At 43.9% G+C, this 27,295-nt stretch overlaps 3 protein-coding genes and 2 long non-coding RNA genes across 6 annotated transcripts; 2 read left to right on the forward strand and 3 right to left on the reverse strand.

The window, feature by feature from the left end:
• Positions 1-1,520: 1,520 nt before the first annotated feature.
• Positions 1,521-7,676, reverse strand: LOC125517000 (uncharacterized). Its single transcript, XR_015608980.1, has 3 exons — positions 7,387-7,676; positions 2,248-2,402; positions 1,521-1,791 (listed from the first exon to the last, which is right to left on the reverse strand). It is a non-coding gene; the product is annotated as an uncharacterized LOC125517000 (long non-coding RNA).
• Positions 2,396-6,930, forward strand: LOC125515279 (uncharacterized). The gene is made up of 2 exons (XM_048680721.2): positions 2,396-6,160; positions 6,257-6,930. The coding sequence occupies exon 1, from the start codon at positions 3,229-3,231 to the stop codon at positions 4,969-4,971; it is 1,743 nt and encodes a 580-aa protein (XP_048536678.2). The 5' UTR covers positions 2,396-3,228; the 3' UTR covers positions 4,972-6,160; positions 6,257-6,930.
• A 1,657-nt stretch (positions 7,677-9,333) lies between the features above and the next one.
• On the reverse strand, positions 9,334-10,080 carry LOC147966555 (uncharacterized). The gene is made up of 2 exons (XM_087527293.1): positions 9,926-10,080; positions 9,334-9,844 (listed from the first exon to the last, which is right to left on the reverse strand). The coding sequence occupies exons 1-2, from the start codon at positions 10,063-10,065 to the stop codon at positions 9,334-9,336; spliced, it is 651 nt and encodes a 216-aa protein (XP_087383419.1). The 5' UTR covers positions 10,066-10,080.
• Positions 10,081-17,214: 7,134 nt separating this feature from the next.
• LOC125515280 (uncharacterized) lies at positions 17,215-24,391 on the reverse strand. 2 transcript variants are annotated; one of them, XR_015608982.1, is made up of 4 exons: positions 24,059-24,382; positions 23,678-23,804; positions 18,664-18,851; positions 17,215-18,140 (listed from the first exon to the last, which is right to left on the reverse strand). It is a non-coding gene; the product is annotated as an uncharacterized LOC125515280 (long non-coding RNA). The 2 variants fall into 2 exon arrangements; XR_015608981.1 differs by having other exon boundaries at positions 17,216-18,140; positions 18,664-21,924; positions 24,059-24,391.
• Positions 19,627-23,372, forward strand: LOC125515278 (uncharacterized). The gene is made up of 2 exons (XM_048680720.2): positions 19,627-22,591; positions 22,685-23,372. The coding sequence occupies exons 1-2, from the start codon at positions 19,660-19,662 to the stop codon at positions 23,065-23,067; spliced, it is 3,315 nt and encodes a 1,104-aa protein (XP_048536677.2). The 5' UTR covers positions 19,627-19,659; the 3' UTR covers positions 23,068-23,372.
• Positions 24,392-27,295: the final 2,904 nt, after the last annotated feature.

Consider the following 27,295-nt stretch of genomic DNA (forward strand, 5'->3'; position numbering starts at 1 on the left):
TTCCAGCTATAAGTAGAAGTATGCGAAGGCTTCCCAAAGCTCTATAAATAGAGGTCCTCACCTCTACTTTGTAACCAGACTATGTACCCCTACCTATAATAGAACCTGTTGTTCTTATCTAAGATTTTGGAGTAGATCTTATGCCCTAGGAGTTCTGGGTTGAACTCTTGTTGTCCTATCAGCCTACGTTCGCCTCTAGAGCGATATCTAGCGCAGCACGTCGAAACTGTTCCTTCAACACTTGTGTTGTACACATTGTAGCAGCAAGGTGGAGTTGCTCCTTCACAACCTTTGTGCTGCTTCAATTACCATCGCAATTTCCACTCTCGTGACCATCCATGTTGCCATGTGCACTCGCCCCCGCAACCGCACCTCCTACCATCTTCGTTGCTAAAATTTGTGCCTTTGTCAACTCAAGATATTGAAGCAGAGAGGTGTCAAAACCTACAGGTCTCGTGAGCATGATCTTGTACTCTTCCTCTATTTTCTTCGCCGGCATGACGAGGTGGCGGGGAATGGCGCTTCCCTCCTTCCCTGCAGGTTGGCTACGGATGAGCTGCTTGCCCGCTGGGCTGCCCGGGCCGGGTTGGCGGTGATGGCCGATGGTGGAGGCAGCCGAGGCGGGCGACGAGGCCACGACGGACACGGGCAGCTGATCGGGATCGGCGGCGTGACGGACGGCAGGGTCGGCGGGGGCTACAGGCGAAGGTACGTGAAACTTCACCCGGGAGAAAAGGTTTTTTTTTTTTGCGCTATGTTTAGGAAAGGTTTACGGGAAGGGCTATATTCCCCTAGAATTGAGGGGAAGTTGAGCTGATTATATGGTGTTTCCTAAAGAAAAATCGTGCTTACGGACCTGTTGGAGCAGTTTTTTTCTTGTCCAACTCACTCTAAGCCAGCTTTTTGTTACGGGAAAGGGACTTGTTGGAGATGCTCTTTAGCCCCGAGAATAGTGCTATAATCATCTAGTCCAACCAGTGTTAAGTATCAGGATGCGTTTAGCGTTATGGTGGATTATGACAATCCCGTTTGCCAGTCCTTTTTTGTCTAATTTTTAGTGATTGTTTGACTTGTTTATGCATACTTTGGTGGGTAATTTGTTCACAAATACATTATAAAATAAGCAAAACGCAACACAGTTCGGCAACCGCAAACTGATCTTAGCAGTACATAACTTCCTTCGAAGCTTACAAATCGCTTCCACCAAAATAAGCAGCTTCTGTATTTTATTTTTCTCTCGGTTAATTGAGCATTTTAATACATATTTTACCAAATAGTGTGCCTTTTGTTGTTGATGTACTAAAGACTGTACATCAAAGAAAGTGAGACGAGGACAAAGGAACTGAAATTATCTCACTACTTAGGCACCGGTTTGGGCATATGTACATGCTTAACACCTTGCTCATGCCCTTATGAATAGTCTCCCTCTGTAAATTAATATAAGAGCGTTTAGATCATTAAAGTAATGATCTAAACGCTCTTATATTATTTTACGAAGGGAGTAGTAAGATCGTTACATAGAGACCAGCATTCAACGTTACAAGTTATGGCATAGTGCTCCGAGTCTTAGGCCAGGTAAATACTCAATAGACCAGCATCCATCGTTACAACAGTATCTTGTTTTACTACGGTGCAACCGAGTAATACATATATATGGTGTAAAAAGAGGAGACGTGATCGGCTTTCTGCTGAACAGTAATCCCAAGAAGACTGCTGGAACGATGTACAATCAGTTATGACCACAGCTGCATGGTCTGCAGCAAGTACAAGGTGGACAATTGGGTTCAGTATCTGCAAGAGACAAATACAATGTGGTTATAAACGGGACAACCTATATTCGCGATAATGGCCTGAATTTCTAGCTTGCTGTTGTAAGTAGACCGAAAAATTCTGAAGAAGAGCATAGTACATCCAATACTTTGTAATGGAATTGAACTCCATGTTAGCGTACCGGCAACAAAAAAGGGTTTCAATTATTACACCTAAGGTGATCTATTCTTGATGGCTGATGAGAGTGTATCAGGTGAAAATGAGTTTGGATTAAAACATTGCTGGGATCAAACTAATTAATCAGGATATCATGAGATGTAGGGAGATTATTTGTCCTGGTAGTTCCCGCAAAATGAACAGATATAAGTAGAAGATAGAGATTGCCATATAAAAAAGCACGATTTCCTGTGAACAAAACTGGTATATCAAAGAGAGGTACAGGTTGCACATGGTAGAATCGCAAGGCAGAGCACATACTCGAAGATGCCGGGTGCAAGAAAATGAGCAGCATGATCCCGGTTGTAACAAGTCGAAGAACCAAGAGGTACCTCCAATCCATTATGAGGGAAAATGAAGGCCGTTGCACTCACTATGGTTGGGCATTATGCTTCATCTCCGTCTAAATAAAGGATCTGTACCAGGACTAGTTCAAAACATATTTACGAGACAAGAACTTTCAATAACTTTGACTGGAAAGAAAGCAGAGAAAACTGATATTTCGATAACTTTGACAAGAAGTTTCAATAACTTTTAACAGCGATTTATACTGTATAAGACAGACAAGTAGCAGAGAAAAATCTATTCAAAGACCAATCGCGTTGACTGGAAAATGCTGTTCTGATGGCAGCGCAAGGACTTTGCCTGTGACCATTTTTCTCCATCAACTATTTAGGCAAGACAGTGTGCACAAGTTAGAGAAACTGCAAAAGTTTGATATGATCACACTAGTTTTCAGTCTACTAACGAAGTTGGACAGGAACTTCTCACAGGATTTTCATACGCGTCATTGCCCTCAAAATCTACCAAACTGGGGGCAATAAGTAGGAAGAGAAGTTGTTTGAAATGTACTACAAATATCACACTCCTGGTGCGAAAATGTTTCAATAGGAATTAATAGGAACTGTAGCACAACTGTGACCTCAAAATGGCATAATCCAAGTCAACCTGATATAGTCCATGTTTATACTACATGTAATTTCACACACCCAATGTGGACATGTATTGAGTAACTAACAAACTGGTATCCATCAAGGAAACTCCAACCGTAGGTCCAGAAGTTTATAAACGGCACGTTTGTAGGTTTCAGCTCTGAACACAAAGCTAGACTTGTATGCACCAAGAACAATCAGCCAAAGGCTTCTATAATCCAGCAATAGACCTCTATAAAAGGCAATTTACCGCTCTTCCAGAATCAAATCAGCCCAATATCCATGGTTGCTCACATTGCATATCAACCAGATGGCTTGTGCATTAGTGTTAGCCATCCTTGTCTCATCGGTTTTGCATCCTTTGTCTATGACAACATTAGCTGATGAATCCGACAACAACCAAGACGCTCTGCTCTGCCTCAAGTCTCGCCTCTCCACCACCACATGGAACACCACCTCGCCTGATTTCTGCACTTGGCGCGGCATCTCGTGCACAGGGCAGCCACAACTACCCCTGGTGGTGGCCTTGGACATGGAGGCACAAGGCCTCACCGGCGAAATCCCGCTCTGCATGTTCAACCTCACATCGTTGGTTAGAATCCACTTGCCGAACAACCAGCTCTCTGGCCATCTCCCACCAGAGATTGGCCGGCTCTCTGGACTCCGGTACCTCAACCTCAGCTCCAACGCGCTCACCGGCGAGATCCCGGAATCGCTGTCCTTATGCTCTAGCCTTGATGTCTTGGCGCTGAGCAGCAACTCTGTTGGAGGTGCGATCCCACCTCCACTCGGTACACTTCGCAACCTATCCTCTCTAGACTTGTCCAGCAATAAACTTTCTGGTGAGATTCCACCTCTACTCGGGAGCTCACCGGCTCTGGAGTCTGTCAGTCTCGCCAACAACTTTCTCGAGGGAGAAATCCCGCTGTTTTTGGCAAATTGTTCCTCCCTTCGCTACCTTTCTTTACAAAACAACAGTCTTTCTGGGGCCATACCGGCAGCTCTTTTCAACAGCTCAACCATCACAGAGATACATGTTTCAATGAACAATCTTTCTGGACAAATTCCATCTTTCACAAACTTCCCTTCAAAGCTCAACTACCTCGATTTAACAGGGAATAGCCTAACTGGAATTGTGCCGCCCTCAGTAGGAAATCTCACACGGCTTACAGGTCTGTTAATTGCGCAAAACCAGTTGCAGGGAAACATCCCAGATTTATCCAAGCTATCAGGCCTGCAATTTCTTGACCTCTCATACAACAATCTATCAGGGATAGTGCCACCATCCATTTACAGTTTACCTTTGCTAAGCTTTCTTGGGTTGGCCAACAATAATCTTCGAGGAACACTTCCTTCTGATATGGGGAACACTCTTTCTAACATAAATTCATTGATCATGTCTAACAATCATTTTGAGGGTGAGATTCCGGCATCGCTAGCCAATGCCTCCAGCATGGAGTTCCTGTATCTCGGCAACAATTCGCTGAGCGGGGTGGTCCCTTCCTTCGGCTCCATGACGAATTTGCAGGTCCTAATGTTGTACTCAAACCAGCTAGAAGCTGGAGACTGGACATTCTTCTCGTCCTTGGCAAACTGTACACAGCTGCTAAAGGTGAACTTGGGCGGAAACAAACTACGTGGCAATTTGCCGCCTGGTTCTGTAGCAACCCTGCCCAAAAGTATGGTTAACTTGATTCTACGGTCAAACTACATATCTGGAACTATTCCCTTGGAGATTGGGAACCTGTCTAAAACTTCCCTACTTTATCTTGATAACAATATTTTCACAGGGCCTATACCTTCTATTCTTGGCCAGCTAAGCAAACTGGTTGTTCTTAGCCTATCACGGAACAAGTTCTCCGGAGAAATTCCACCTTCCATTGGTAACTTGAATCAGTTGACGGAACTTTATTTACAAGAAAATGAATTAAGTGGAAGCATACCTACAAGTTTATCCGGCTGCCAGAAATTGGTGGCACTAAACCTTTCCAGCAATGGCCTCAACGGAAGTATCAATGGGCGCGTGTTTAGCAAGTTGAATCAACTAAGTTAGTTACTTGACCTATCACATAACCAATTCACAGACTCCATACCTCTAGAAATTGGTAGCTTGATAAACCTTGGCTCCTTGAACCTTTCGCACAACAAACTCAGAGGCAAAATCCCATCCGCACTTGGTGCATGTATCCGGTTGGAAGCACTGAACTTAGACAGGAACCTCCTAGAAGGAAGCATTCCAGAATCATTGGCAAGCCTCAAGGGTGTCAGATCATTAGATTTCTCCCAAAACAATTTATCTGGTACAATACCAGAATTCCTTGAGACGTTTACTTCGCTGCAGTACCTAAATATGTCCTTCAATAACTTTGAGGGGCCAGTTCCGATAGGTGGAGCCTTTGCTAACACAAGTAGTGTTTCTGTCCAAGGAAATGCACTTCTTTGTTCAAATGTTCAAGTCAACGATTTGCCCAGGTGCTCCACCTCGGCATCTCAGAGAAAGCGCAAGTTCATTGTTCCATTGTTGGCAGCTCTGTCAGCTGTTGTTGCATTGGCCTTGATCTTAGGGCTGGTTTCCCTGGTTTTCCATATTTTGAGAAAGAAGAGGCAGAGATCAAGTCAGTCCATTGACCACACATACACAGAGTTTAAAAGGCTAACATACAATGATGTAAGCAAAGCAACAAATGGCTTTTCTCCAACCAATATAGTTGGTTCTGGGCAATTCGGGATAGTGTATAAAGGTCAGTTGGAAGGAAAAGACAACTTGGTGGCTGTTAAAGTGTTCAAACTTAATCAGTATGGTGCATTGGATAGCTTTATTGCTGAGTGCAAAGCTTTCCGGCACATTCGACACCGAAATCTCGTGAGTGTCATAACTGCATGCTCAACTTACGATCTGATGGGGAATGAGTTCAAAGCTCTGGTATTTGAATATATGGCAAATGGTAGCCTTGAAAATCGACTTCATGCTAAGATCCAGAAGAATGCTGATTTGAGTTTGGGGACGGTGATATGCATAGCAGTTGACATTGCGTCTGCTCTGGAATACCTTCATAACCAATGCATCCCACCAGTGGTTCACTGTGATTTGAAGCCAAGCAATATACTCTTTGATGACGAATATACTGCGTATGTCTGTGATTTTGGGCTAGCAAGGTTAATTCATGGTTATTCATCTGAAGCTCAGAGCAACTCAACAAGCATAACTGGACCAGGGGGAACTATTGGATATATTGCTCCTGGTGGGTAACTAAAACTAGTCTGAATTAAGTATTATGTTACCTTTCATTAAAACATTCTAGTGCCTGTCATAACTTTTTTGTTTCAAATCGTTGCAGAGTATGGCATGGGCAGTCAAATCTCAACCGAGGGCGATGTCTACAGTTATGGCATCATACTTTTAGAAATGCTGACGGGGAAAAGACCTACTGATGAAGCCTTCAGTAATGGCCTTACACTCCAGAAGTATGTGGATGCATCACTTTCAGAGATTGAACATATTCTTCAACCCAGCCTTATGCCAAAAACTGGAGATCCGCCTGGTGTTACCCCAAAAATAGAAGAATACAAGCCAACTACAGTGATGCATATCTGCGCTCTGCAACTTCTTAAACTTGGGATGTTATGCTCCGTCGAGTCACCAAAAGATCGCCCAAGCATGCATGAAATTTATGGCGAAGTAATGGCTGTAAAAGAAGCATTTTTCTCAATGAACGGTTGAGAGCTACAGTACAAGCCTAGAACAGTTTTGATGTACTGTATACAGATTTATGTCGCAGCTATTTCCGTTTATTTGGGTCTTCTTCATTGTAAAAGCTAGGTAGCTAATTTCTGAATCTTCTAGTGTACTCCCTCCCTCTGTTCACTTTTATAAGACGTTTTAGATGGTTCAGACAACTCCCAAAACAGTTCAAAATCAGCTGTCTAAAACGTCTTATAAAAAGAATCGAAGGTAGTAAATTTCACTATGCATTGATGTTAAAGGCCCTGAGCTATTATGTAAAAGCGAACTTCTCTTCGGATAAAAAGCTGATAGCTATGTTTTCCTATTGCTTTCATCAACCAAAGCAACTTAGCCTCCCCACCCAACCGTGTGGGACAGTAATCAACTATTACCAATATATTTCCAATTGAACTATCTGCATTAGTGTTGCTTTTCTAATCAGAGATCTCTGTATCTGCCTCCCTACCTAATAATTGAAACACCAGCTAACATTCATGTATGATATGTCAAGTTTGGACCACCCAGTACTGGTACTAGTAGAGCCTGCAACGAAGCCTAATCTTTACGGACTGAGACTACAAGTCCGATTAATCCCGGTTAAATCAAATTCGAAGCAAAAATTGTACACAATCGATACGGTAATTTTGGTATTTAACACGGAAATAACAGGACTAGAAAAGAAAATGAAAATAGTACCCTAAAAAAAAGAAAAGAAAAAGAAAATAGCAAACCCTAGGAACTCACTTTGGCGTCAATTTGGGAATGGGGTTTCCCTGCACGTCGTGACGATGGCCGTCGGCCGCGCAAGGCGGAAGGTGGCCGCCGGACGTCGACCTTTGCCGGCGCGGTCTTGGCGCTCCGCGGCAGCTTCATGTTCTCACTGTCGTCCCGCGGCCTGTTCCCTGACTCGGCAGCCTCGCTCTGGTACTTGAGACAGTCAGACGAGACGGCAAGCAAGAAAGCTTCTTTCGACTTTGGACTTGCTTTTTCCTTCTTAGTTTTTCAAAAAGGAAAATCTGAACACAAATACTGTAGAATATTCTCGTCTGCTCCGTGGAAAACCGAAACGGAGAGAAAATATGAAATGGGACAGATTCATTCTGTCGGAACAGAAGAGAAAACAGAATAATTTCATGCGCAGGAACGACTGTATTTTCCGGCGGAATAGTCACGAAAATTGGGGAATTTCCGTGCTCGCCATGGTTGCCTACGTGTGTGGCCTAATCCAGCGCGCAACAGTGAACAGTTGGTAGCCAGCACGAACGCTAAAATCACTCCTAAGTTGATCCCCTTCGCCATCCCCTTCGCCATTCCTCGCTGCATATGCGTTACGATTCTGATTCTGGCGTCCTCGTAGGTCATAGCCTCCGTGTTTTCTCCTTTTGAGGGAAGGGATCGATGCCCACTGGTCACCGCAAGTGGACGTCTCCTGATCAAAGTCAACCCAACCCACAAGCTAAGCTAAGCTTTTTTTTTTTAGAAAAAGGGGGTTTGTCCCAACCTCTACATCTGAACGATACATGCGGCCATGATTATTAATAAGCAAAAGGTCTAATACAAGTCTTTCTATCTCGATCAAAGAACACAAAAAAGGCTCATCAAGAGCTAAACAGTAAAAGAGAAGCCACAACCGGCCGGTGAACAAAGATAGGAATACTAAATGTCTATCCTATTACATGACCACCATCTAAACCGATTGAAAATAGCCCGAGCTGTCATCTTCCATCGGGTAGATCCAATAACCAAAGTAAGCTAAGCTAAGCTAGGTAGCACTAAAAGGAAAAGGTTTGCCCCATGCTTGTACGCTAATGCATGTACTACACTGCAGTACAGCACAACACAAATTTTTGAGATGAAAACTGCAGGGGGAACAGTACGATCCATGTACTGATATAACACGAGCATGGGAGAGCGTGCCTGCCATGTTAAGAGAACCCTATCCTATGCACCGAACTAATCTATGCAACCAATGCACTACTAGCTTTTGGGCCAATAGATGAAAAAAGAATGGCCCAGATTTGGTCTCAAGTCAAACTAGACCATCTTTGCCGAGACAACCCTTCACTTTACAAAAAATTAACCCGCACTACACATCTCACTCCGAATATAAAAATAGTAAACATGTACATCCAGTTATTTTGGTCTCAAACACGAAACGGGAGATATTATTTAAACCGAATGTCCTATTTTGGATCGGTTTTGATTGCCATATTTTTCTTGACAAGACCTTTGATACAAGATCAAAGTTGAATATATTTTCTATATTTTTTTTGCCGTTTAAACTCTACTCAAAACTTCATGGGCAACATATTTGGTGAATCCTGTCTAGTTCGTGTGTCCGTGTAGCCATTCCGTTTCAACCCCACGATCTAAACCCTGAGCACCCAGTACTAAAGGTTCATCACGAACCGGTACTAAAGGTTCACCACGAACCGATACTAATGAGCGTCACCCGCCTAGCCGTTGGAACCGGTACTAATGGTCACATTAATGCCGGTTCAATTACAAACCGGGACTAATTAGTTTCACATTAGACCCTTTTTCTACTAGTGCAATTTGACAAGCATCAAAACCTCTCAGAAATCAAGTCAACTATAATTTGACACGACACAAATTCTCACCGATTACATAATTCAGTACATCAGAGTGTGCATGATAATATAGATAAAATCATTTTTTGCTTGGACCATATCAAGAAGCACCATTTGGCTGCATAACTTGCACAGTCACACTCCCTTTCTCTTTTTTGCTTGGACAATTACGACTATCATGAAACACCATTTGCTTGCACGTCTTGCACAAGCGTGCGACCTTTGCCTTGCCTTCTTTGTCCTTATTTTTTTGACCCCCCCCCCTCTCCTTGATCTCCTTTCCTCGCTTTATTCTTTTGCATCTCCCCACGGTACGGACATCAGTCGGCGGATGTATATGAACTTCAGTGGGAATATTACAACCAATAAAAGCCCCATATTCCTCTTGCCTTGTGCTTTGGGTGGCTGCAGGGATCATTTGGTCCAAAGGTGCCTCAATGTTCATCACACTTGATGTTAAGAAGTCTAATGCTTCATCTAAATGTTTCGCCTTTTGAATAAGCTCTTCCATCTTATCTCGTACACCTGAAATCTTCTTTCTTGTGGCCGCATCAAGTGAATCCATGGGCTTTTCTTCTAGTAGGTTCCCATGTTCATCATAAACATTCTCCCTGCAAAACAAAAGAATGCTGTTAATCATATGATTTTGGAATAACAATAAGAAATCGGTTGTCATGCATTATTATTTTTACCTTTTGCACCTTTTCTGCCATCTTTTCATAATGTAGTAGCTAGGAAGCTCATTTTGGTTTTCAATCCTCAATACTTGGATAATATGCCGACATGGAATACTGAGTGACTCAAATAACTTGCACGGACAATTTGCTGTCATGCTTCCAATGTCATAGCAAACCTCCCTAATCTTACCAGACCGACCTCTCAGGGTCACATTTTTTACCCCCACACCTTGTGTAATACTCTGAACACAACAATGGTCTCTAGCAGCAATAACCTGTAGCTGAAATTTCTCGAACACCTCATATGTGAATACCTCACTACCCTGTTTCTCCATTGTCCATGGCGTAAATAGTTGCGGAGTGGTATGTATGCTTCTATTGTCTGCCATTAATTCTTCCTCACGCTGGCATTCTAAAGCTGTGTCAAACCTAAGCCAAAACTCAACAAAAGCAAGCCTTCGATGAATGAAGCGGTTAAAAAAGGAATTTGCACTTTCTGATCTTGAAGTGGTTCGGAGAATGCCTGCTAGAGATATATATCCATAAAGTAGGCCGGTATCCATATATGTCGAATGCTAAACCTTTTACTCAACCACTCATTTTCCTCCAATCCAAAATCTGTAATGATGGAATTCCACTGTGACTCAAACTCTGTTGAAGTTTCCGAACCCCAAACACATGAGTTCAATCTCGTCCAAAATTCAGAATCTTCTCTAATCACAGGTCCAACTTTTTTCTGGAACCTTTTCCATTATATGCCACATGCACAGCCTATGACGGTGGTTGGAAGAACTTCGTCAATACCATTCTTGATGCTAGTGGCTTCATCGGTTATGATGAGTCTAGGTGCTATCCCTCCCATTGCTTTTAAGAAGGTCTCAAATAACCAAATGTATGACTCGTCCTTCTCATTTGATAAGAATGCAGCAGCAAAAAATACACTTTGTAAGTGATGATTAACCCCGGTAAATGGTGCAAATATCATGTTGTACTGATTAGTGGTATATGTAGAATCAAAGGATATGACATCACCAAAGTGACTATAGTTCTTCCTGCCTGTGGCATCCGCCCAGAACACACGCAATAGCTTCCCCTCATCATTCACGTCAAAATCATAGAAAAATGATGAATTCACTTCCTGCTTTCTGGCTAACTGGGCCACAAACATTTGAGCATATGCATCTCTGATTTTATACCTGAGTGCTTGGTAGTAATTCTGCAAGTCCCTCTTTGAGCAGCCAACATTCGGAATTCCGCCCTCGCTAACTTGCAGGAGCCTATATGCGTGAGAGGTTCCAATGCTTGCCTTATGACATGTGTATAAAGTATTCTTTGCCCTCTCACTAACTGTACGATTCGATCTGATCAAATGCCGCTTATTAGGTGATACAAGACCATGAACATGGTGCTCAACCCATGAGTCTATCTTGTAGGTGTTGTCCCCACAAAGTCTAACAAAGATATGGGCATCACAACCGCATCACGTATTTGTTTGCTTACGCCTTTTCTTCAAGGGGTCATCTGTCTCGTTACTATCTTTTGACTTGAATCCTTCCCTATTACACATGAAACGCTTAGTCCGGACCACCTTATTATCAATCTTTTTCTGTTGTCCGATTCGAACACCAAAACCTGATTCATGTGCATATGCCTTGTAGAACTTCTCTACTGCCTCGAGTCCTTCAAATGTCATACCCACTTTAGGCTTCAAGTGCTCATCACATTCAGGTGTAAAAGATGAAGACTGCAATGTCAAGAGTAAACCGGAATAAGCACTTCATGCATAGTTTCAGTTGTTAGTGCAAACTGAACTTACAAAGAGGGGTGCGTCAGTGTTCTTTTGGGTGTACTAAATCCTCCATGTTTCATATGCATTTGAATGCTATTGATTGGATCCATACTGCTGCACACATGGCCACATGATTAGCCTTTAAACCTACGTACACTCACACGTGTATGCACAAGGACTTAATCTGTGTGTAGTTTTACCTTAAACTTTTGATGCCCTCCATGTCGCTGATTGCAAATGACATCGTTGTACTTACTAATTGCTCATCGGTAGTTGCCGCTGCAGCAAAGTATTACCAGTTATAGGGGAGATAAGTCTAGATCGAGAAGTACATGCAGAGCAAACTGATGTATAGGGCGTTTGCCGATTGTTAACGTGGAATCAGACGAGCACGTATAAGACTGGGACGCTACCTGCCTCTCATCGGTGCCGGACGACGTCGGGGTCGAGTCGACGGAAATCGGAGGCATACGACGACAACGACGGCGGCGGCGCAAGACGAACAGAGGCAGTCGGGGCGCTCCTGGTTAAAAGGCTTTGGGGGGTTTTCTGTGAATTAAGATGGTTGTCAAGTTACAAAGCAGGCGTGTAAATGTAATTAGTCCCTAGGCTACACGTGATGCTCAGGATTTAGATCGTGGGGTTAAAATGGAATGGCTACACGGACACACGAACTAGGTAGGATTCACCAAATATGTTGCCAACTTCATGCATGGTCAAAGATCTCATTAAAACAAAGATGTCAGTCAAAACAGTTCCAAAATCGGACATCCAATTCATAATATATTAGCTTCTTCTATTTGGACAAAAAATAAATAAACAAACAGCTTTATTGATGGAAGAGTGAGAATGTGAGATATGTAAGCGGGTCGTTGGCCTAGATAAAGACATTCCTGAGTACCCATGAATTAATTCTGCATTAACTGTTTTGCTTCAAATTTACCAAGCTCTGTTCTCTAAAGTCTAAAGTCAATCCACAGATGACTTTCCAAAGTGAACCAAAGCTAATACACACTTATAACATATTCGAGGGCAATATTATATTCATGAGCAACTATTGGCGCTTGATATATACCCATGTTGAACCTGTTGTGACATGTACTGCTTTCCTACATTGTTGTGAACCCTGAGGTAACATCACTCCACAGGTACTGTGTGGAAAGCGAAGAATCCCTCAGGTGTCTTTGTGCCTGTCGAAAACCCTGTTATTACTAGAGCAGGATCTGACATGCAGAATCCTGTTATTAGTAGAGCAGGATCTGGCACGCAGCACGTCGACAACCGCCCTGGCAAAAGCTTCAGAAGCTTCAGAGTCGATACGGCCAGTATTCTGCAGTCTATGGAAGTATGGATGCTTCCTTTCTGCATACCTAGGATCCTGACAGATCATCAACTCCTGTACCCTTGATGTGTATAGACTATGGAATGGTGTCGTCGCTCGTTGTTAACTGGAATCCATGACGCCACGATGTTTCGTCTCCCCGTGCTATGTTTAGTTGGTATCTGTAATCTAGAACACTATAATTGTCACACCTTTCTGGAGCTGTTATAAATGTCATTTCTTTTGCACACTTAAGTTCTTGCTTTTGCTTGAGGGGATATATGTGATGTCTGAAATTGTTTGCATGGTAACACTGGATAGTGCAGGAAGAATTCTTGTGCACTATGGCCCTCTTTCTTAGCATGTGGGTCATAGATTAACCAGCTTTCTAATGGGTCGGATGCTGAATAAGAATGTCCTTTTTGGCTTATTACAAGCCTCTGAAGAAATGGCTTGAGGGCCAGTTCTTTTGAGCCTATTTGGTTAAGGTGTACGTACACAGCTTTCATATTCTCTTGCAACATCACCTCTCTTGTGCCACACTCTCCTGGTAACAAACATAGGAATACATACACAAGTGAACTGCAGGAACGGCATAGGTGAAAACACATTGGTTTTTGGAGCTAGCAGTGCATAAATCCATGAATCACATCACTACAGGAATAAATGATAACACTTGCAGTTCTTCTGTTACCACATGATGAGCTTTCTCTGCAGCTATTTCCTATCACAGATGCAGCAAGAAACAGTGAAAAGTATGACAACAAAAAAATCGCAGCAACAAGAGGCAAGTCTTGTAGCACCCATGAACTAACTCAACATGGATCAAACATACTCCCCCCGTTCCCAAATATTTGTCTTTCTAGAGATTTCAACAAGTGACTACATACAAAGCAAAATGAGTGAATCTACACTCTAAAATATGTCTACATACATCCGTATGTTGTAGTCCATTTGAAATGTCTAGAAAGACAAATATTTGGAAACGGAGGGAGTAAGTTTTAGTAATTCAACAAGAAGGCTTCAAATCAGCATTCACCTCAACACATCGATATCACTAATTCCCGTATCGTTCCAATTTTATCGGATGTCCCCGAAGGGACACCGGTATCACTAATTCAACATTGAATTGAACACAAGTTTGCTAATAACTTGCAGCATTACGTAGGTGAAGTAGGCATCGTCTGATCAAAACAACAAGGAGTCCAGAACTCTACTAGCCAACACGAAAGAAGTACCACCATCACCAAAATATACTTGTTATAGGGTTTAGGGATAGGGAACTCGGTAAGATGGCAGTATGGCATATCAATCAATTACCATTATTTGCACGGATAATATGGACTTCCATGGTGCTCGTTTGGTTGGTCAACAGCTCAAAGAGGTAGACATCGTCCATCTTCAGATCATTGTGTTTGGCAAACTTCTTCCATCCAGTTACAATTCGATAATCCTCACGTGAACCGCTTGACTTCCCCTTCCATTTCTTCCCAAGTAGCTGGAAACGGACGACTTCCTTATCTCCAAGATTTTGCTCGGCATACTTATCGGGGACAGTCTATTACAGATTTCAACACAAGAGTTAGTAAATCACTAGTAAATTATGTGTGTGCGTGCGCGCACGCGCGTGTGTGAAATGAGGCTTGAATGGTTAATACACACTCCCCCTGTCCCAAAATAAGTGACTCAACATTATCGTGAGAGACAACAGGGTCGGCGGGGGCTGCAAGCGAAGCGTACGTGAAACTTCGTGCGGGAGAAAAAGTTTTTTTGACGCTATGTTTAGGGAAGGTTTACGGGAAGGGCTACATTCCCCTAGATGGAGGGGAAGTTGAGCTGATTATACAGGGTTTCCTAAAAAAAGATCGTGCTTACGGACCTGTTGGAGTAGTTTTTCTTGTCCAACTCACTCTAGACCAGCCTTTTGTCACAGGAAAGGGACTTGTTGGAGATGTTCTTTAGGCCAGAAAATAGTGCTATAATTTAGTCCAACCAATGTTAAGAGCCTGTTCGGCAGTCATTCAGCTCATCAAAATACGGGAGGTGGTGGAGCGCCACTTTGATGACTCCAGAAAAAGAGAGAATTCCTTATTTGACATTCTCTTAAAATTGTATTTCTTATTTGACACTGGAGAAAATTTTCTTCCCTATATGATCTCTAGTCTTAATTTTTTTTCCCTATATGACACTCTAGTGCATTTTGTTCACGTGAAAAGACCATTTTACCCATATGTATAATGTGACCACAAATATGTACAAGATAATAGTTGTTCCAAAAAAAATCAGTCGAGTTATCCATATGTGACATCATATATGCTGGTATTGTCATGCCAGTCGATTTGCTACTGTTCCGCTTAAATTGTATACCTGCAGTAGCATATCTGTGGAAATGATCCATGCTCTATTTTGTTAAATATGGGAGCACGCAGCATGCATCACCATACAACTGTGCAACACGAGGAGCACCGTACGTATGTAGGTGCGTACGTGCACCATACGTATGTAGTTGCGTACGAGGAGCACCGAGGCCTTCGATGGTTCATGTGCTAATTGACCTCACGGTCTGGCTAGTTGTCTATATGTATTTGTGTACATATACGCGGCCAGCTTGCCGGCGGGAGCGTAGATATTTAAATACGTACGCGCACCTGACGATCAAGCGAATACATGTATTTTAGCTTCGTATGACCCGGTTCATATACATACGCATGTTGGCTGCACCGAACCGGGCATACGTTCGTGCTAGCACGCAACTTCCTTCCATACAGCTATAGGTCCTGCATGGGCCATGCAAATACGTGCAGATGCACTAATGGCATGCACGTAGGTATCACCGAAGCACACACAAAAGTGCTTAAAAAATTCATTCATTTTTAAGAATGCATTTTAGTGTTAAAGCACATGTACAAAACTACGTCAAACAGTCGCACTCACAAACCATACCCCATGAAACTAGACCCATAGCTGAATACGTTCTAAATACATTGGATGCATGCGCTCAGGTATACAGAATACACACGCATCCCAAAAAGGACCAACGGAGGAGATAACATGTTCAGCTGTGCTCACTACGAATTTTCCCTAATTAGGCTCAATGTTACATATTTCTGGTTACATTATGTACAGGGGCAAAAAGGTCTTTTCACGTGTATAAAATGAACTAGAGTGTCATATAGAGAAAGAAATTAAGACTATAGGTCATATAGGGAAGAAAATTTTTCCAGTGTCAAATAAGGAACATGATTTTAAGGGAGTGTCAAATAAGGAATTCTCTCCCAGAAAAATAGGCTACAGCGTCGCTCCGCTCCGGCTGCTCCAGAAGCTGAGCCGTGGAGCGGAAAGCTGCCGAACAGGGCCTAAGTATCAGGATGCGTTTAGCGTTATGGTGGATTATGACAATCCCGTTTGCCAATCCTCTTTAGTCTAATTTTTTAATGCCTATTTGACCTGTTTTTGCATACTTTGGCAGCTAATTTTATTTTTTTGAAGGTCACCGGGGAAGGGCGAAGCCCTCCACCTGAATTTTCTTTTTTCCTTTTATTGATTCACACCCCTGGGGAAACAAGGTTTTTACATCAAGAAGGAGAGGAGGGACAGCATCCCCCAGACGCACAGCTCACGTCAGGATAGGGTGGGGGGAGTTCGAGCCCTCCCCCGCGGCAGACAAGTCGACTAGCCGGAGTGCGCGAACACCAGCAACCACCTGTTGATGCATGGCCGGTCAGCCACCTTCAGGCGCCCCCTTCACAGGGCTGCGTCCTCCCTGCAGCAGCCGAGGAGACGAGTGAGGGAGGGCGGCTCGGCCCGGAAGACCACTGCGTTTATGTGCTTCCAAAGCTGCCAGCAGCACAGCAGGACAAAGGACGCGGTAGCAGCTTCGCCGGCCACGGCACGGACGTCCAGGTCCTGCAGAGCCCCAACATTGTAGCCACGTGCGGCCACCTCGAGCCCAATGGATCGCCAGAACGAAAGCGCGAAAGGACAGGCAAAAATCATGTGATCAGCCGTCTCGAGCACACCGCCGCAGATGGGGCACGCCACCTCCTCCGCAGTGACGATGATTTTTCGAAGGAGGACGTCCCGCGTGTGCACCCTTCGCTGGACAAGGAGCCAGCCGAAGAAACGGGCGCGAGGGGGAGCAACGCACCCCTAGATGAACTCGGCAAAAGCGGCCTGCACCCCACCAAATCTCTCCAGAGCGTAGACAGCAGCTGTTGCAATGCCTCCCCGGGGACCCGGGCACAACACCGAGCTCCGCACGTCATTTCCTGGGGTCGGGACGACCCCGTCCATGAGCGTCAGGAGGGTGGCCCGCTCCGCCGCACCGGCTGTGGTGAGCCTGGGCACAAGCGCACTGTCCAGTCCGTGGGAGTGCACCCACCACACCGTGACCTCCGGTTCAGTCGTGTGCGAGAGAAGGGCGGGGAAGGCCGTCGCGACAACTCCACACGGGAGCCAGGCGGCTAATTTTTCACAAAGACATTATAAAATAAGCAGAACGCAACACAATTCGGCAACCAGAAACTGAGCTTAGTAGTATATAACTTATCCTTTGAAGCTTACAAATTAGTTCCACCAAAATAAGCAGCTTACATATTATTCTTTCTTGATTAATAGGGCATTTTAATACATATTTGACCAAATTGTGTGCCTTTGTTGATGTGCTAAAAAGAAAGTGAGACGAGAGGACAAAGAACCTGAAACTATCTCACATTTTAGGCACCGATTTGGGCATATGTACGTGTGGCATTGTGGCATGCTTAGAAGTTAGAACCTTGCTCATAAACCAGCATTAATCGTTACAAGTTATGGGATAGTGCTCCGAGTCTCTTAGGCCCAGTAAATGTTCAATAGACCAGCATTAATCGTTTTTTTTTTGCGGGGATACCAGCATTAATCGTTACAACAGTTTATTGTTTTGCTACGATGCAACCGAGTATATACATATATATATGGGAATTCCTTGAAACAACAGTGGCGAAAATAGTGTAAAAAGAGAAGAGTGTCATCGGCTTTCTCCAAAATGGTAATCCCGGCAAAACTGCTGGAATGTACAATCATTCATCGTGGACCACAGCTGCATCGGCAGCAAAGACAGGGTGGACAAACAGGCCCGGCTTCTGCAAGAAACACACACAACTTGGTTATAGGTTACTCCAACTCTGCAAGTACACTCGCAAGAAAAAAAAACTCTACAGGTATATCCGGTAATAAACAGAACCACGTTACCCATCTTCACTATAATAATGGCCTGAATTTCTAGCTTCCTGTTGTAAGTAGACTAAACAAGTCCCAAGTAAAGCATAGCACATCCAATCCAATACTTTGTAATGGAGTTGAACATAAAAAATAAAAAGGGTTTCAATTATTACACCTAATATAAGGTGATCTACTCCTGATGGCTGATGAGAGTGTATCAGGTGAAAATTAGTTTGGATGAAAAAATCCTTGAATCAAACTAATAGTGAGGATATCATGAGATGTAGGGAGATTATTTGTCCTGGTAGTTCCCGCAAAACTAACCATTAAAAAAGTAGACATTGCCATATAAAAACTCTATTTTCTGTGAATAAAACTGGTATCAATCTGTTCTAAAGAAAGCTACAGATTTCACTTAGTAGATTTGCAAGGCAGAGCACATACGTGATGAAGATGCCGCCTGGTTCAGGAAAATGAGCAGAATAACCCCGGTTGCAACAAGTCGAAGAACCAAGAGGTACCTCCAAGCCATTGTGAGGCAAAATGAAGGCCGCTGCATTCACTATGGTTGGTTCTTATGCTTCGTCTTCCTCTAAATAAAGGATCTGTACCCGTAATACAGAAAACAGCAACTAGACAAGAACTTTCAATAACTTTGACTGGAAAGACAGTGATATTTTGTATAAGACAGCAAAGTAAACAGAGAAAATTTTGTCAAAGGTGAACAAGATTCTTTGACCGGACCATGTTGACTGGGAAATGGTATTCTGATGGCAGCGACGTGCGTGCTCCTATTTTTCTGCATCAACTAGGCAAAGCAGTGCACGCGTCTTACGCAAACATTAGTCACTGTCTGCTAACAAAGTGGGACTGGTTCTTCTCCCCGAACTTTCATAAACATCATTGCCCCCAATTTTCTTGTTCAGGGACATTGACAAACCTCACATTAGTTACGGTCTACTAACAAAGTTGGACATGTTCTTTTCCTAGAACTTTCAGAAACGTCATTGTCCCCAATTTTCCTATTCAGGGACAGAGAAACTTATATGACTTTCAAACCTCGTATTAATTACAATGTATTAACAAAGTTGGATAGGTTTTTCTCGCAGAACTTTCAAAAAGTTCATTTGCCCCGAATTGTCCTGTTCAGAGTGTTAGAAACTTATAGTCCAAGTTAATACTATTCAGATTTTCACATACATCCGATGTTGACATGTATTGACTAACAAACTGATACTCATCCACCGAGGAAACTCCAACCATAGTTCCGGAAGTTTATAAACGGCACACTGCAAAGTTTCAGTTCTGAACCCAAAACTAGACTTGCATGTGCCAAGAACAATCAGCTAAAGGCTGGTGAATAGTGACCTCCACAGCCCAGCAAGTTATTGCTCTTTGAGAATCAAATCAGCCCAAAATTCACGGTTGCATATCAACCAGATGGCCTGGGCAGTAGTGTTAGCCATCCTCGTCTTATCGGTTTTGCATCCTTTGTTGCTGACAACATTAGCTGATGAATCCGACAACAACCGAGACGCTCTGCTCTGCCTCAAGTCTCGCCTCTCCATCACCGCATGGAACACCACCTCACCAGATTTCTGCAGTTGGCGCGGCGTCTCATGCACAAGGCCGGCACAACTACCCCTTGTGGTGGCGTTGGACTTGGAGGCACAAGGCCTCGCCGGCGAAATCCCGCTCTGCATGTCCAACCTCACCTCGCTGGTGAGAATCCACTTGCCGAACAACCAGCTCTCTGGTAATCTCCCACCAGAGATTGGCCGACTCACTGGACTCCGGTACCTCAACCTCAGCTCCAACGCGCTCAGCGGAGAGATCCCGGAATCGCTGTCGTTATGCTCTAGCCTTGAGATCTTGGCGCTGAGCAGCAACTCTGTTGGAGGTGTGATCCCACCTCTACTCGGTACGCTTCACAACCTATCCTCTCTGGACTTGTCCAGCAATAAGCTTTCTGGTGAGATTCCACCTCTACTCGGGAGCTCACCGGCTCTGGATTCTGTCAGTCTAACCAATAACTTTCTCGAGGGAGAAATCCCGCTGTTTTTGGCAAATTGTTCCTCACTTCGCTACCTTTCTCTACAAAACAACAGTCTTTCTGGGGCCATACCGTCAGCTCTTTTCAACAGCTCAACCATCACACAGATACATGTTTCGATGAACAATCTTTCTGGACCAATTCCACCTTTCACAAACTTCCCTTCAAAGCTCAACTACCTCGATTTAACAGGGAATAGCCTAACCCGAACTGTGCCGCCCTCAGTAGGAAATCTCACACGGCTTACCGGTCTATTAATTGCGCAAAACCAGTTGCAGGGAAACATCCCAGATTTATCCAAGCTATCAGGCCTGCAATTCCTTGACCTCTCATACAACAATCTATCAGGGATAGTGCCACCGTCCATTTACAGTTTACCTTTGCTGAGCTTTCTTGGGTTGGCCAACAATAATCTTCGAGGAACACTTCCTTCTGATATGGGGAACACTCTTTCTAACATGAATTCATTGATCATGTCTAACAATCATTTTGAGGGTGAGATTCCCGCATCGCTAGCCAATGCCTCCAGCATGGAGTTCCTGTATCTCGGCAACAATTCGCTGAGCGGGGTGGTTCCTTCCTTCGGCTCCATGTCGAATTTGCAGGTTGTAATGCTGCACTCAAATCAGCTAGAAGCTGGAGACTGGGCATTCTTCTCATCCTTAGCAAATTGTTCACAGCTGCAAAAGCTGAACTTGGGTGAAAACAAACTACGCGGGAATTTGCCGGCTAGTTCTTTTGCAACCCTTCCCAAAAGTATAAATGGCTTGACTCTACAGTCAAACTACATATCCGGCACAATTCCATTGGAGATTGGAAACCTGTCTGAAATTTCCCTACTTTACCTTGATAACAATCTTTTCACAGGGCCTATACCTTCGACTCTTGGCCAGCTAAGAAATTTGTTTATTCTTAACCTATCACGGAACAAGTTCTCTGGAGAAATTCCACCTTCCATTGGTAACTTGAATCAGCTGACGGAATTTTATTTACAAGAAAATGAATTAAGTGGAAGCATACCTACAAGTTTAGCTGGCTGCCAGAAATTGGTAGCACTAAACCTTTCCAGCAATGGCCTCAACGGGAGCATCAACGGGCCCATGTTTAGCAAGTTGAATCAACTGAGTTGGTTGCTTGACCTATCACATAACCAGTTCACAGACTCCATACCTCCAGAAATTGGTAGCTTGATAAACCTTGGTTCCTTGAACCTTTCGCACAACAAACTCACAGGCAAAATCCCATCCGCACTTGGTGAATGTATCCGGTTGGAAGCACTGCACTTAGACGGGAACCTCCTAGAAGGAAGCATTCCACAGTCATTGGCAAACCTCAAGGGTGTCAAAGCATTAGATTTCTCCCAAAACAATTTATCCGGTACAATACCAGAATTCCTTGAGACGTTTACTTCGCTGCAATACCTAAATATGTCCTTCAATAATTTTGAGGGGCCAGTTCCGATAGGTGGAGCCTTTGCTAACACAAGTAGTGTTTCTGTCCAAGGAAATGCACTTCTTTGTTCAAATGTTCAAGTCAACGATTTGCCCAGGTGCTCCACCTCGGCATCTCAGAGAAAGCGCAAGTTCATTGTTCCATTGTTGGCAGCTCTGTCAGCTGTTGTTGCATTGGCCTTGATCTTAGGGCTGGTTTCCCTGGTTTTCCATATTTTGAGAAAGAAGAGGCAGAGATCAAGTCAGTCCATTGACCACACATACACAGAGTTTAAAAGGCTAACATACAATGATGTAAGCAAAGCAACAAATGGCTTTTCTCCAACCAATATAGTTGGTTCTGGGCAATTCGGGATAGTGTATAAAGGTCAGTTGGATGGAAAAGACAGCTCAGTTGCTGTCAAAGTGTTCAAACTTAATCATTATGGTGCATTGGATAGCTTTATTGCTGAGTGCAAAGCTTTGCGGAACATCCGGCACCGAAATCTCGTGGGTGTCATAACTGCATGCTCAACTTACGATCTGATGGGGAATGAGTTCAAAGCTCTGGTGTTTGAATATATGGCAAATGGTAGCCTTGAAAACCGACTTCATGCTAAGCTCCAGAAGAATGCTGACTTGAGTTTGGGGGCAGTGATATGCATAGCAGTAGACATCGCGTCTGCTCTGGAATACCTTCATAACCAATGCATCCCACCAGTGGTTCACTGTGATTTGAAGCCAAGCAACATACTATTTGATGATGACGATACTGCGTATGTCTGTGATTTTGGGCTAGCAAGGTTAATTCATGGTTATTCATCTGAAGCTCAGAGCAACTCAACAAGCATATCTGGACCAAGGGGAACAATTGGATACATTGCTCCTGGTGGGTAACTAAACCTAGTCTGAATTGAGTTTTTTTATATAATAACTTTATTATAGTGCTTGTCATATAACTTTTTGTTTCCAATCGTTGCAGAGTATGGCATGGGCAGTCAAATCTCAACCGACAGCGACGTCTACAGTTACGGCATCATACTTTTAGAAATGCTAACGGGGAAAAGACCTACAGATGAAGCCTTCAGTAATGGCCTTACACTCCAGAAGTATGTGGATGCATCACTTTCAGAGATTGAACACATTCTTCACCCCAGCCTTATGCCAAAAACTGGAGATCAGCATACTCTTACCCCCAAAATAGAAGAATACAAGCCAACTACAGTGATGCATATCTGCGCTCTGCAAGTCCTTAAACTTGGGCTGTTATGCTCCGTTGAGTCACCAAAAGATCGCCCGAGCATGCATGAAATTTACAGCGAAGTAATGGCTGTAAAAGAAGCATTTTTCTCTATGAACAGCTGAGAGCTACAAGCCTGCAACAGTTTCGATAAAATGAATTTAGATTTTCTGTCACAGCTATTTTCGTTTTGGATCTTTCTTCATTGGAAAATCTAGATAGATAATTGCTGAATCTTGTTATGTTAATTTGACTATGCATTGATGTTAAAGGCCCTGAGCTGTTGTGTCAAACCAAACTTCTCTTCAGAGATAAAAGGCTGATAGCTATGTTTTCCTATTGCTTTCATCAATGCCAAAGCAACTTGGCCTCCCCCACACAAACTGTGTTGGGCGGACAGTAATCAATATTTCCAGCTGAAATCTCTGCTTTTTTCTTTTGCCGGGGAAAATCTCTGCATTGGTGTTGGAAGTTTCTTCCTTTGTAATCAGAAATCTCTCAATCTGCCTCCTGCTAACTAGCTAACATTCATGTATGATGTGTCAAGTTTGGAGCTACTAGTACTAGTAGAGATTGCAACGAAGCCCAATCTTTTGGGACCGAGACGACAAGTCCGATTAATCCCGGTTGAATCAAATTTGAAGCAAAAATTGTACAAAATCGATACGGTAATTTTGGTATTTAACACGGGAATAACAGGACTAGAAAAGAAGACAGCAAACCCTAGGTACTCACTCTGGCGTCAATTTGGGAATGGGGCTGCCCTGCGCGTCGTGACGATGGCCGTTGGCCGCGCAAGGCGGAAGCGTGGCCGCCGGACGTCGACCTTCGCCGGCGCGGTCTTGCGCTCCGCGGCAGCTTCCTGTCGTCGCGCGGCGAGTTAATTGCATGTTAGTACCACACTTCAGCACCTACTCACGGATTGATACCACTACTCGAAAGTTTTACAGTTCAGTACCAATTCAGGGCCTAAGTGTTGCAAAATGGTCTAAGCTGCGTATAAAGACGTATTAACGGCGTATCTGACCGCTGGGACCCGCGTGCCAGGAGCCAACTTGGCATATTTTTTGTAGAAAACACCTTTGTTTTAAATTAAATCACTCCCAGCCGCCTCACCTGTGCCCCACCGCCTCTACCTTGCCGGGCTTGCTCGCCGGAGCCCCGTTGCCGGGTCGCCGGAGCCCAGTCGCTGGCTTGTCGGAGCAGCGGCTGGCTCGCCAAAGCACGGTGCCCCTCTCCCATCTCCTTCATTTCCTCTCCTGTTCGCTGGCTCGCCGGGGCGGTGGTGGTCGGCGACGCTGGTGGGGCGCACAGGTGGGTGATGGTGGCGGTGTGGGCGACGAGGGCTGAGGGCGGCGTGGTCGCCGGTGGCCAAACGGGAACAGCCGCTGGAGTCAAACCCCGCTGCCCGTGTGGTTCGTCCATGAATCCCAGATCCGATCGAGCTAGAAGATGCAGCTTTCGCATGGGCTGCAGGACGGCCCAACCGCGGCCCAGGACCACACACATATATTCCTAAAAAAGGATAATTCTTATCAGTTTTTTTTGCAATTATATGTTAGTACTATTTAGTGACAAGCACCACACTAGAACCCACGCACGGCAATATTTTATGTAGGTTAGTATTATTTAGTGCCAAGCATGAACATTTTTCTAAAATTTATGTGGATTAAAAAAACAAATGTAAGAATATGTGGCTTCACTCAGGACCACATGCATGCACAATTATTATGCATCCTCATTGTAATTTTCAAATACACAGTTAAAAAAATTATATGCCCAACTCAGAGTTACTGCGTATATTTGTTGTATTTTTTAATGCACAGTTACTCGAAAAAATGATAACATGTAGTAAAATTTATTGTGTTATCATAATAAATTTTATAATGCATGATGAACATTTTAGAAAATACATTTACAACTTTTAAATACGCGTTCAACTTTTTCTAAAAATGTTCTGAACTTCTTTTTTAAATGCACAACCACTTTATTTACCTTTCAGATTAATTATAAATTTTTTGAACGTCAACCAAAAAACAAAGCGGAGACCAGCAGGTCTATTATTCAGACCTTGTGTATTCTTCAGACCGAACGCAGTGTGCGCAACGTATATTGAAAAAATTATACACACATGTATATAGATATCGTATATTATAAAATGTTCAACATATAAATGATAAAATTTCTGTAATACGAAATCATATATTTAAATAAGATCATTGTATATTAACAAATGTTTAATATATATATTAAAAGATGTGGTGAACATTTTCTAATATATGATACGCTTTTATACGATGAACTTTTAATATATGATGCAATGAACATATTTTTAATTATACGACGTGATGAACTTTTTTTTAATGTCAGATAATTTTTTTTATATCGTATAAAAATCGGAACTGCTCGGAGTTTAAAGACGTAATACGAACGAGTTGACTGATAGGCAAGCGAGCGAGCGCTGCGAACGACTCGGCGCGGATCGATTTCCGGCGGACGGGCGCGCATTTTTGTACTTCGTAAAAAAAATCGAACGTTGCAAGGTATAAAATGTTTAGGCGTCCCTGTTAAAGCAATAGGAGCAGCAGCAGCCAGCTAATGCTTCCAACCGCACGGCGTGAGTTCGAAACCCGGCAGCAAGCGCGCGTGCCGTCATTTTTGAGAAAAACATTTTTTGCGGCAAGATATTTTTTTGACAAACAGAGGATATGTGCATGATTAAATAGAAGGTAAGGGTTCTTTTTGTAAAAGAGCATGCCACATCAGCCCCTAACAGCGGGTCCCGGCGGTCAGATACACCGTCAATACGCGTTTATACGCAGTTTAGATTGTTTTGGAACATTTAGGCCCTAAGTTGGCGCGGAGCTTGGGAGGTAATTCAGGAGCGGATGCAGATTGTGGTCTGCATCGACGACATCTGGAAGACGGAGCATGTGCTGGGCTCGTGGTTCGTGGATGGCAGATATGGTTTCCTCCTTCAGCGTTTAGTCATGGTGGGGTGTCAGATCTGGAGTTCGATGGCGTGTCCGGGATGTTGCCTCGGATCTGATTCGTTCAACGGTAAGGGCTTCACTTTTAGTGAGCCACTTCGGAGGTCCGCAAAGCTGCATATCAGCAATGGAGCCGCGTCGAGCTCGGGTGATGAGGTGATTCGTCATTATTTCCTTTGGTGGCTGCTGTGGTGGTGCCGGAGGCAGGTGACGGGCATTGGTGTCAAGCTCAGAAATGTTCTGCTATCTTTTCAGTTTTGTCATGTCGGTCTTTACGTGACTTGTATTTTATTCTTTTTGATTTGAATGAGACACGTATTACCATGAAAAAAAGCCCTGAGTTGATATTTAACTGCAAAACTTTTAAATAATAGTACCAATCCATGAATAGATACTGAAGTGTGGTACCAACATGCAATTAACTCTCGCGCGGCCTGTTCCCTGACTCGGCTACCTTGCTCTGCTACTTGAGAGTCAGAGGAGCGACAGGCAAAAAGAAAACTTCTTTCGACTTTGGACTTGCTTTTTTCCTTCTTATTTTTCTATTTTTTTCTCGTGGATAAACAAAAACAAAGAGAAAATATGAAATGGAATACATCCTCTTCTACTCGACAAAAGCGTTTTACATTTAAAATCAGATGTACTCCGTCCGTCTCTTATATTATGGGGCGGAGGGAGTAGTAGACTGTGTCAGAATGGAAAAAAAAACATAATAATTCTTTCTTTTTGCGGATGAAAAATATTTGGAGAACTAGTTAAATGTCCGTGCGTTGCTATGGGCAAATGATTGAAAATAAATCAGTCGGGGCACCTATATGTCAGGTACCTGAAAATCTCTTCGCACCTGTCACTTTTATCTTTGTCTATCAAATCAATATCCAACGGTTAGGAGCACACCGTCATCTGTTCATCCCTCTTCCTCCCGCACCTTCTTCTCTTGTTCCATGACGGTTCCTCCTCCTCAACCATGGCCTACCTAGAGTCCCAGACCTAAACTCCTGCCTCCACCCCCAACCCCCCCACCCCCACGGCCGGTGGATATTGCCGCCCCACCCTCCCCTCGACCTCCTCCACGACCATGCTGGCTGCCGCCCCACCCATCCATCTAAGCCTCAGCCCGATGAACAACTCCGACCCTCCCCCCCGGTACCCCATGCACGGTCACACATTCTCCCTCTTGTTTCGCGACGGTTCCTCCTCCTCAACCATGGTCTACCCAGGCCTAAACTCCTACCTCCACCCCCCCACACACCCCCTGGGTCGGCGGATATCGCCACCCCACCCTCCCCTCGACCTCCTCCACCATGCTGGCTGTCGGCCCACACATCCATCTAAGCCTCACCCCGGTGGATAACCCCCCCCC

Source organism: Triticum urartu, chromosome 6A (assembly GCF_056163025.1).
Source record: "Triticum urartu cultivar PI428250 chromosome 6A, HENAU_Tu73, whole genome shotgun sequence".
In the NCBI taxonomy this organism is placed as follows: Eukaryota; Viridiplantae; Streptophyta; class Magnoliopsida; order Poales; family Poaceae; genus Triticum; species Triticum urartu.